Raw genomic sequence first — 12,040 nt, 5'->3', positions numbered from 1 at the left:
GCAGCACATGCAGCGAGCACCGGTGACGGCCCGGGCTGGGGCTCCCGGGAGCGCTGGGCTGGGGGCTGCGAGGACCCGGCTTTTCCTCCTTGTTGGGGGTGGCTTCCTCCTCCTCCTCCTCTTCCTCCTTCCTCGGGCCTTCCTTTCTTCTCCTCCCAATGCCTTTCCTCATCTCTACGATGCCCCTTTTCTTTCCCTCCTCTGCTCCCCCCCAAAACATTCTTAGGGCAGGACCTATTGAGAAACAGCTGTGGAGCAGGAATCAGGAGGCGTCCTCCTCTCCAGGCTGAAGTCGTGCTGCTGAGAGAAGGCTGCGTGAGGCGTGAGGCGTGGCCCGGCAAACCAGGGCTCCCCGGACCCTGTTCAGCCAGAGACTTGCCAGACCGGCACAGCCTCCAATTCTGAGCCCAGGCAGCCAGCACAGTCCACCCTCACCCTCCGTTTTAGCTAGCACTGGGGTAGGTGGATAGCAACAGGTAAACTCTGCATGAAGGACAAATGCAGTGGAGTCTAATATCTAAGTCCTTTGCCACTTAGGATGCTATTGAACTGTAGTAGCAGCTTAAAAACTTGCTCAAGGCGCCTTCCCTTGAGCCCAGCACCGTTTGCCAGTAGGCAGTCAGCCTTCACAGCCCGCCAGGCACAGAGCCTCCCTGTGGGGTGATATCTGCCCCATCCTCCTGGCTGCCATCTGAGGTTGCTTGGGACCCAGGCAATATAAAACGTGCTAAGCTCTGTTGAACCCTAGGCAGTAGGTTTAGTGTTATTCCTATTTCCAGATTATGAAAATGAGGCTCAGCAAGTTTAATTTGCTGGAGGTCAGCTTGGAGGTGAGTGGCTGAGCTGGGATTTTTCTGTCCATCTGACTGTAGGGCTTTATCCACTACATATAAGGCCACCTAAGAAAGCAGTCCGGAGCCCACATAAATAACCTAACTTGAGAGTTTACAAATGAGGCAAAAATAAAATATTCTGTCACATACCTTTAAAATTAAGAACCAGGAATATAACATGGCATTAAAAATATAGAAAAAATTTTAAGGGCAATTTCAATGCTCTATGATGGCCATTCAAGGAAAAGAGAGGCTAGGGGACTGTTGTAAGGGAAAGGGGAGACAGAAAGACAGACACAGACACAGGCACTGTTCCCTCCTACTTCTGACATGAACCTGCACTGGGGAGAGGAGCATAATTTAGCTGGTTCAGTGTGGCTCTCTGAGGTCAAGGACTGTGGCTTGCTTACTCCTCTCTGTATCCTCAGAGCTAGGGCAAGCCTGGCACGGAGTGGACATTCGTAAAGGTGTGCAGAAGACATGGTTCGAGAAAGAGATTGGAGCAAAATAGATGAGTTGTGAAAAACATAAGAGGAAAAAGACAACTTCAGAACTGGTGAGACAGACTTGTGAAGAGAGACACTAAATTAAAGAGACAGCCAGCAGGACTTCAGGGATAAAATGATACAAAGACCAATAAAAATACCAACACTTGTGATTTCTGGAACTAAGCAAGATGATTCTAAAGTTCACATGAAAAATACACAAATAAGAATAGTCAGAAAAACTCCGGGGACAAAAAGATAAGTAGGACTGGCCCTACAACTGTTTTGTTGTATTATAAAACATCAATAATTAAAACTATGGCACTGGCACAGATAGATTAAAGATAGAGAATGGAAAGCCCAGAAATAGACCTTAATATCTATAGGGCTTTAGTAAATAATAAGATAGCATCTCAGGCAATGGGAAAAAGAGGAACTAATCAATAAATGGTGTTAGCTATCTGGAAGAAAATAAAATTAGATCCATTCTCACATTATATACAAAAAGAGAAATTCAAAAAAGATAAAAAATTCAAATGTGTGATATGAAACCATAAAAGTGCTAGAAGAAAATAATACAGAAATCCTTCATGACATCAAGGGGGAAAGCCTTGCTTACTCAGAATCAAAGACATCAACTGGGCAACTTCTATCTGAAAGGCAAACGTCTCAACCCCTTCCTCCTCCATCGGTTGGTTGTGAGTCTGGGTTTCCTCAGGCATCTCAGCGAAGGGACCACATGGACTCCAAAATAATGCAGCACCAGGACGCAGAACCAACTAGCCAACTATTTCTTAATCTTTACACATTTATCACCTTTATAAAACTAAAAATTTTATTTTATAGTGAGAAAGGGAAAGGATACTATCAAAAAAGAGAAAAGACATCCCACAGAATGGGAGAAAGTATTTGCAAATCTTATATCTGATAAAGGGCCAGTCATCTAGAACATATAAAGAACAACTCAATAATAAAACATTTTTTTAAATAGGCAAAGGATTTGAATAGACATTTCTCCAAAGAAGGCAAACAAATGGCTATCAAGGCCAAAGAAAAATGTTCAACATAATTTGCCATTTGGGAAATACAAATTTAAATCTCAAACAGACTGACAAATTACCAGCAAGAAGACTGGGGAGGGGTTGTGGGGTGAGGTAAAAAATCAAAAATAGAAAAAGTATAAAAAATTCAAATGTGTGATATGAAACCATAAAAGTGCTAGAAGAAAATAATACAGAAATCCTTCATGACATCAAGGGGGAAAGCCTTGCTTACTCAGAATCAAAATCCAGAAGCCATAAAAGTACACACAGGCACATGTCCAAAATCTGCATGGCCAATGTCATGAGCAAGGTCAAAGACAGGTGACAAACTAAGGGGGCGGGGGGAATAGCACTCACACAGAGATAAAGGGCTAACTTTACTAATATAGGGAGTGCCTAAAAATAGACCCAAAAAAAGACTCATAGCCCAACAGGTAAGTGGACAAAAGATAATATGGACAGTCCACAGAAAAGGAAATACAGATCTCTATTAAACATAGAAAAAGCTGCTCAACCTCACTCGTAATTAGAGAAAGAAAATAAGCAAAATAACACTACACTGAAATACATTTGCCTGTCCCTTGGCAAAGACCCAAAGTCTGATTACACTCTGTTGGGAGTATGGGAGGTACAGGCCTCTTGTACCTCTTGTAGTGTGCTGGTCGGGATATATATCAGTATAATCCCTACAGGAACAATTTGGTAATGTACTTAAACAAATTCAAAAGGACGTTTGTATATACTCATTTCCTGCAGCATTGTTTGTAATGGTAAAAGACTGGGAAGAACCTGCTCTGGCCGGTTTAGCTTAGCTGGTTGGAACGTCAAAAGGTGGTGGGTTTAATTCCCAGTCGGAGCACATATCCAGGTTGTGGGTTCTATCCCTGATCAGAGCCAATCAATGTTTCTCTCTTGCATCGATGTGTGTTTTTTTTCTCTCCGTCTCTCTTTCTCTCTCCACCCACCTCTCTCCCTTCCTCTCTCTCTCTAAAAAAAAAAAATCAATTAAAAAAGCACTGGGAAGAACCTAAGTGTCTATCAAGAGGGGACTCGGCCAATAAAGTGTGATGTATCCATAGAGTGCAATACTTCAGTGAAAAACAAAACTGAAGAAGCTTTATAGGTACAGATATGGAAGATCTTAAAATATATTAAGTGAAGAAAGCAAGAAGAACGGTGCATATAAAATGCTACCTTTGGTGTAAAGAGGGGGAAATATCTATAGGGCTTTAGATCCATTCTCACATTATATACAAAAAGAGAAATTCAAAAAAGATAAAAAATTCAAATGTGTGATATGAAACCATAAAAGTACTAGAAGAAAATAATACAGAAATCCTTCATGACATCAAGGGGGAAAGCTTGTACATACACACATAAGAGTCTCTAGAAGAATATATAAAAAATGAGTTACAGAGTTCATCAGTGATGGGTGGAGGTGGGGAACAGGGCAGGTGGGAAGGCACACTGCTTGGGGGCCAAATTGACCCCATCACCTTGATTTTGTAACTGAAGTGTTACTGAAACAGAGCCATGCCCAACCTCTCCTTCCCCTAAAGCTCTGGCAATTATACTATGAAACAACAAAACAGACTGGGAGAGGCTGTAAGCACCTAAGGAAGGGCTCCTTGGGAAGGAGAAGGGTGAAGGGGTGGCATGGGCTTTGGGGTGTGACAGGCTCCTGTTGGAATCCTGGCTGTATCACTCACAGGCCCTGGGACCCTGCGGATCACTCGGATCACTCGGTGGGAGCTTTGACTTCCTGTGCCGTGGGGTAGGAACACCAGCTGAGAGAGTCATAAAACTGAGAGAGAAGAGTGAACATGTAAAGAGCACCTCATATGGGCCTGGTGCACAGCAGGTACACATTGATTGGCTCAATAAGTGGGAGCTGTTATTATTTTTCCCGTTAGGGCACGACAGGTTCGTCGGGAAATCTAACCACCATGTATAACATCGTCCTTATGGGAAAATGTATTTTAAGTTCTTAACACTGGGAGTACAGCCCAGTGAACTGGGAGGACTGATCAGGGAGAGGAGTCTCAGGCTTCTCTATTTGTTAGTTTGGCCCAACAGGTAATGAAATGGGAGTTCAGGAAGGGAAATGGGCTTAAGGGATTGCAGGTGCCCACCCTGAAAGCAGGAGGCAAAGCCAAGTCAGCATTTGGCTAGGCCACCGGACGTGGGCTTGGCAGAGGGTGCCTGTTTCTGCTACCAGGAAAAAAATAGCCTCTTCCCAGCTAGACTTGAGCTCAGCAGGACAGGAAAAGCTGTGATAATTTAAAGGAAAAGCTGTGATAATCCATCTCCACTGGAGCTCAGTAAAGCGAATTCCTCTTCCCAACAACACAAGCTCTCCTGCCAGAGTGAGCGCCCACAGCACGGGCTGTGGGGAGAGCAAGAGTGCCTGCCCCACAGCGAGTGCTCTGGGCTTCACAGAGCTTATTTCAACTCTGGAAACACCTGTCCTGAGGAGCCTCAGTGCTACCCCGGGGTCTGCAGATGGAGCAAATCTGCACCACACCTCCTGCTCCTATGCCCAGGGCACTCGAGCCCCTCCCCCCGACTCTCCCCAGGCCTCTCCTTTCTGGACTGTGCTCTCTGCTGACTTCCCGCAACCCTTTGCCTTCAAACATCCCCTGTCCAGTGTCTCTCATGTTCCAGTCCTGCTCTTAGCGAATAAAACATGATCTGGAGTCAGGACCTGGGTTTTAGTCTGGCCACTAACTTTGCACAGATCATTTCCTTTTTCTGGGTTTCAGGCTCCTCAAAATGAGTAAGAGTTGATCTAGATCCTCAAACTTCTCCACGAAGCACCCTGCAGACAGCGGAGAATGAGCACGCAGGAGTCTGAACACTCGGTTCTAAGAGGCCCAATGCCAGCTCCACAGTTCTTTGCAATCTTATTCTTTCATTTTTATTTATCATTATTTTTTTTAATATATTTTTATTGATTTTACAGAGAGGAAGGGTGAGGGATAGAGAGTTGGAAACATCAATGAGAGAAACATCGAACAGCTGCCTCCTGCATGACCCCTACTGGGGATCAAGCCCACAAACAAGATACGTGCCCTCGGCCGGAATTGAACCTGGGGCCCTTCAAGTCCACAGGCTGATGCTCTATCCACTGAGCAAAACTGGTTAGGGCTTATTCTTTCATTTTTAAGGAATTCATGCGAATTTTGCATGCCACCCCATGATACATCTGTGTTCTAATGTGAATGCAATAGGTTCCCCCTAATTCTTCAAGTAAACTTGATTTTCCTGGAAGTTAAATAATCATGTTTATCCTGAGGCCACATGTGATATGACCACACACACTGGGTGCCTATCCCAGTGTGTGAGCCATGGGGCAAGGGGTGCTTTAAGAGTGCCTCTGGGGCAGACATGGGGAATAGTATTCCTTTCTAATGTGCCCCAGGTGGCATTTTAACATAGGATCTGGATCTAGTGTCTTAACCGTAAGGAGTGATTCTAATGGAATTTTAGATACAGCAGCAGAGAGGAACTGGAACATCGGTGCCATGATCCTCAGTCACTTTATGTAGGTGACCTTCCACTTATCCTAAGGCTAAAATAAGACCAGTAAATAATCCTCATCACCAGGCAGCCAGCCTTCCTCATGAAACACCTTTCCCTCTTAGGTTCTTCCAAACTCCCTGAAATATACCAGAGCAGGCCTCACTGCCCTTTAAAATCAAGGAGCAAGGTTCCATGAGGCTCAGCATTAGGGCCCACAGATCCAGGGACTAGGAGATACATAGACAGACAGACAGAGAAATACACTTACCATAGAGCCCAGCAGAAGCTCCCTGCAGGCTGGGACACTGAGTTCTGGCCCAGGGAGAAGCTCTGTGCCGGTCAGAAAGCCCTTGGGCACCTTGAAAGGAACACCGTCAAGGGCACTCATTCTGTCAGAGGACAGTGGGGATGGCTGAGGCAGGCTGCCGATGGCAGCGGGAGAGTGTAGTCCTGAGGACCAGGCTCAGGCCTCAGATGGCCTAGGTGCTCTCCTGTGTGGTGACTTAGCAGAGTCCCACACAGCCAAGAAGGAAAGGTAATGTGGCCAGTGCTGCATAAGGGAGGAAATGGATAAAAACAAGACCATTCAAACTGACAGGGATTGACTATTTCATGTTTAAGTCTTATACTAGGGCATTGTTGACCAAAACAAGGTCTAGAACTCTAGTTCTAAAGTCTTGCATCAAAAGAGTTTTCACCCCCAAAAAAGTGTATAGTTCTTGTAAACCTAATAAATATCAAAATCAGTGGATTAAAATTAACAAGAAAGAGTTTTCACTCAAACGTTTAAGGAAGAAATATCAAATTACAAAAACTCTTCCAAAAAAGAAAAGAAGGAATACTTCCTAACTTGTTTGGCATCACCTTGATACCAAGCTTGACAAGAAAATTAGATGCTGATCTCTCATGAACATAAATGAAAAAAATCTTAACAAAAATTATGGATAAAAAAATACTGCCAAGTTGAATTTATTTCAGGAATGAGAGATTGGTTTAACATTCCAAAATCAATCAATGGGAGTAAAGATAAACACCAATAGAATAAAAATTAAAAATTATATAATTATTTCTCTCCATAGATACAGAAAAATTACTTGATAAAATTAATATATTTTCATTATTTTAAGAACAAAAAACCCTTTTAGCAACTTAGGAATAGAAAAGAATTTCCTTAACCTAATAAAAATAGCTTCAAGATATCTAAAGCAAACAATCCACTTAATGGTAAATACTGAAAGATATCCTCAAGATTGGAAATGATGAGACAAGGATGTCCCCATCATCTCTTCTGTTCAACATTACACTGAAGTACTAGCCTGATAAAAAGAGAAGGGAAACAAATAAAAGTATGAGGATTGGAAAGAAAGAAAACCACCATTATTTATAGATGACATAATTATATTTAGAAAATCCAAAAGAATTTATGAGGGTTATTGGATATATGATCAATATATAAGAATCAATTATATCTCTCTATACAAACAACAAACCATATGCTATATTTTAAAAATTTTAATCTCTAATGAAATGAAAAGAAACCATTGATATTAGCATCAACTACCTAGGACTCAGTATAACACAAAATGTATAAGACCTCTACACAGAAAACTGTAAAATATTAGAATAAATGGAGGAACATACCACGACCATGATTATAAGACTCAATATTGTAAAGATATCAGTTCTCCCTGAATTAATTTACAGATCCCACATATCAAAATTCCATCACACTTTTTGGTGTAAATTGGCAAACTAATTCTAAAATTTAAATGAAATGTAGAGGGCCAAGAAAAGTCAAGACAAACTTGAAGAAGAAGCAACACAGTTGGATGATATATACTTTTTGATATCAATCAAGACTTACTTTAAAGTTACAGGAATTAAGAGAGTGTTGTATTAACATGAGGGCATATGAAGGGACCAACAGAACATAAAAGAAAATCCAGAGACATGTCCACACATATATAGATAGGTCTTTGATATATGACCCTGCATAGCAGTAGGAAAATGAAGGTATTTTTATTTATTTATTTATTTAATCATCACCGAAGGATATTTTTTTCCATTGATTTTTTTAGAGAGAGTGGAAGGGAGAGGGAGAAACAGAGAGAAACACCTATGTGAGAGAGACACATCAATTGGTTGCCTCTGGCATGCCCCCGATCAGGGCCAGGTGGCTCCCGAGATACGTGCCCTTGACCAGAATTGAAACCCAGGACCCTTCAGTTTGCAGGCTGACACTCTATGCACTAAGTCAAACCAGCTAGGGTTACAGTATTTTTAATAAATGGTTCTGGGTCAATTGGATGGCCACCTAGAAAAAAAAAATCTTGACCTTATATCATACACAAAAATCAATTCTACGTAGACTATAGATCTAAACATAAAAGGTAAAAAGGTAAAGCTTGAAGATAAATTGGAGAATATACTCATGGCCTTAGAATAGGCAAAAGTTTTTTAAACAGATTACAAAAAGGTCTAACCATAAAGAAAAATATTGATAAATTGGGTTATATTAAAGTTAAGAACTTCTGCCCTAGCCAGTTTGGCTCAGTGGATAGATCTTTGGCCTGTGGACTGAAGGGTCCGGGTTCAATTCTGGTCAGGGGCATATGCCTGGGTTGTGGACTCAATCCCCAGTCAGGGGAATGCAAGAGGCAGCCAATCAATGATTCTCTCATCATTGATGTTTCTATCTCTCTATTCTTCTCCCTCTCTGAAATCAATAAAAATATATTTTAAAAAAAGATTTAAAATAATAAAGTTAAGAACTCCTATTCATCAGAATATACCATTAAGAGAATTTTTAAAAATCAGAATGGGAGAAGATATTTGCAGTGCATGTATCTGACAAAGGATTCATATTCAGTACATACCAACAATTTCTATAAATCAATAAGAAAAAGAGCCAATACAAAAATAGGAAAGAAAGTTTAATAGGCACTTCACAAAAGAGACTAGCCAATAGCCAATAAACATATAAGTTAACTTCATTAGCCATCAGGGAAATGAAAAATAAAGCAATGAGGTATCACCATACAGTTAAAATTTTAAAAGCCTGATAATATCAACTGTTGAGCATGTGGAAATATCTGGAACTCTTGTGCACTGTTGGTGAGAAAGTCAATTCGTGTTTGTCAACAGTATCTACTAATGCTGAAATCTAAGAATTAAAAATGCATTGACACATAGCATCTGGGCCTTTTGTTTAAGAACAAGTGTAGGATCTGTAGGTTTAATAAACACAATAGCCATAGATTTAATTTTTGTATTTTAAACATTAAATAAAGATTCTGTCACCTTAAAACACAAATCAGCACTCATTCACAGGAATTCAAGTTCATGACTGCCTATAATATGTAATCCAGACTCCTGACTGCAGTCTGGCATTTTGCAAACAATCAGGGTTTACCTAGGAATATCTTTGGTTTAATACAATCTGTCATCCCTACCGGGATGGTGCAAAGCCCGTAGAATTGATTTTTGTGTATGATGTAATGTAAGGTCACTGGGGTCATCCCCATGCCCACATGAGAGCATCATATAAAGATGTAGAGCCGGTAATCTGAGTATAGCGAGGTCAAATGAGACAAGACGGGCAAATCCCTTAATCCCCTCATCTCCACGGTAAACTCACTCTTGTCAGTATCTTACTTTTGTAAGACTCAGAAGACTGTCTCCCAGCACACTGGAGTGACTCTATGCTACAGGATCAGAAAGGTCCCAGTGTGATCAGTAAATTATATGCCCCAACACCCTGTTCTTACAGGGGACTGTGAGGTACAGGGCATTGCAGGAAACACAGGAAAGTTAGCAAATGTTGGCATTCTCAGGTTTATCATTCACATTTCCAGCTATCATTAGAATTTTGAGCCATGGGGAAGAACCTCAATTTTATTGACACCCAAGTGGGAACTGCCGCAGGTCCAATGGGCAGGTACAGGGCCACTGTCATCCTCCCTTACCTCTGGCCCAGCATCTGTATCAATAGGTATTCTCTATTCAGTTCTATATTTGCTTCTGGAGTAATTGAAGAGTTTGAGGATTCTGCAAATACATCTCTTAAGAACAGCAAGGGCCAGATTGTAATCTAGTTAGAACATATTCTAAAGTGACGGTCACCTCTGCTAAATACAAAATGAGAAGTACAGACTATTAAGTGATGATGTTCTTCAGAGGAAAGTGAGTATTCTAGTCCTTTCGGGCTGGGGAAGCTTCAGGAAAGATGGGACTTGACCTGGACCCTGGAGGGTGGGGGGACAGTCTATGAACAGGGTAAAGGTGGGGTGGAGAGCGTAACTCCAGGGAGGGGACAACGTGAGCCAGGGAGCAGAGGCAGGGAGAGTGAGGGGGGACAAGCAGCTTGACGGAAGTAGATAGTGTTTGCTGGGAAGCAGTCACAGTAAGATTGAAAGGGAGATTGGGGTGGAGCTGGGCGGGCCCTGAACTTTAGGCTAAAGCTGACTCCATTCAGTAGACAGTGGAGAGAGCTCTGAAGGGGCCTAAAGGGGTGCGGTGAGGGTGGGGAGTGGGACGTTAGGAATGCCAGTCTGTGATGCTTCAGCAAACAGCATTCTACACCATCTCTCCAATGGTCTGTGTCCATTTGGCTGTGACTGAGCTTGAGGGCAAGGGGCAGGGTGGGTGGGGGTTATAGTAATCAGTCTACAGGGAGCCCAGGCAATGACATTAGTATTATGTTTAAAGGTCTCCATTATACTCTCTAAATGACTTCATCCTTGCCCATAACATCAATAATCTATGTGCCAATGGCTCACATGTGAAATTCTCCAGTTCTCTTCTGAGAAGAAACTCAAAAGCACAACTGCCTACAAGGCATCTCCTCCAAGATGTCTCCAGGGTGCCTCAAACCCAACATATCCAAAGTGAACTCCTGATTTTCCCTCCCCCAAACTGTTCTTCCTCCCCCAGGACTCTCTCACTTGGACCATTAGTGTCCATGTATCCTCTTATGCCCTATTATTGTAATTGTGTTCCACACACTGGACAAAACTGATCATTTCAAAGCAGCAAACTAAGCATTCCTAAAAGCTTCCAATTTCCACTGCTCTCAGAATCAAACTCAACCCCCCAACAAGGGCTTCCAAAGCCATGCAGAGCCTGGCCCCTCCCCGCTCACCTCTAGCTATGTTGACCTTCAGTCTCTTTAGTCTCTTGGTCTAGCACAGGGCTCTTGCATAGGCTATTCCAGATACTTGCTATGTTCTTCCTTGTCTCTGCCCAACTAGTTAATAGCTGTTCATTTTTCAGAGCCCAGCTGAAACATCATTCTTCAAAAAAGCTTTCCCTGACCCCCAAACTTGGATAGGTTCACCTAGTATGGTGGCTTTCAACTTTTTTTTTTAACTGTGACCCACAGGATAAAATATATTTGACTTTGTGACAGCATATACATATGTAAACTGAATGAAATTTCTTACCCTTATTATATATTTTCTTTATTTCATCTAAATGCATTACAGAACACTCAGTTTGAGAAGAAAAAAAAAAAGGCCTAATCTTATAGAACCATATCTGTCCTTCAAAGCACTCAGCACATTTTTTATGATTATTGGATTATGTCTATCTCCCTCAAAAGGTGTGTTAGGGTGTATTTGGTATTTTGCCCATTGTGATAGCCCTTGTATTTGACAAATTATCTGAGCCTCAATAGTCACTTAGTAAATATTTGAATGAAAAATATAAATTGGTAAGCACTTTTAGCACTTACAATTGTAACTGACTCTAATTATCTGAACAGTCATTAAACTTCTCTAACTCCAGGATGGCAGGAATCCTGTTTGCTCCTTTTTATGTTTGTAGCATTTAACATCATACCTGGAAAATGGTAAATCAAAATAATTTCCCAAGTATATGGTTCAAATCCAGGTATCTAGATTCTGTCAAGCACGAGTTAATAAAGTTGAGAAATGTCCCGTTCTGTATAGTTATGCACTTCAACACCAATCACCTCAAAAACTTGCAATCTTTGCTTCAGAGACTAGAAGAAATGCAGCTTATTCCAAAAGTAAACAGTTAATTATTCAGAAATAGCTTATTGGTTACAAGCATTAAAAAAAAAGATTAAGTTGGAAATGCCTCATATAATCTCTAGCCCTGACTATATACCACTGCTAATACTTTACAGCATTCACAT

At 41.5% G+C, this 12,040-nt stretch overlaps 1 protein-coding gene across 2 annotated transcripts in view; it reads right to left on the bottom strand.

Moving 5' to 3' along the window:
* The window catches only part of UBAP1L (ubiquitin associated protein 1 like), a 19,945-nt gene that overhangs the window by 7,713 nt on the left and 192 nt on the right, over nt 1-12,040 (bottom strand). The window contains exon 2 of one of the 2 annotated variants that reach the window (XM_015568514.1): nt 6,152-6,433. In XM_015568514.1, coding sequence (XP_015424000.1) covers nt 6,152-6,271 — 120 coding nt within the window. In that variant the 5' untranslated portion in view covers nt 6,272-6,433. Of the gene's footprint in view, nt 1-6,151; nt 6,869-12,040 lie in introns of those variants that run through there. The other variant, XM_006770829.2, reaches the window with a different exon arrangement.

The sequence above is a fragment of the Myotis davidii genome, unplaced genomic scaffold, assembly GCF_000327345.1.
Source record: "Myotis davidii unplaced genomic scaffold, ASM32734v1 scaffold461, whole genome shotgun sequence".
Taxonomy (NCBI): domain Eukaryota; kingdom Metazoa; phylum Chordata; class Mammalia; order Chiroptera; family Vespertilionidae; genus Myotis; species Myotis davidii.
Note: the sequence above shows the minus strand (reverse complement) of the source record. Positions and strands in the feature narration are given on the sequence as shown.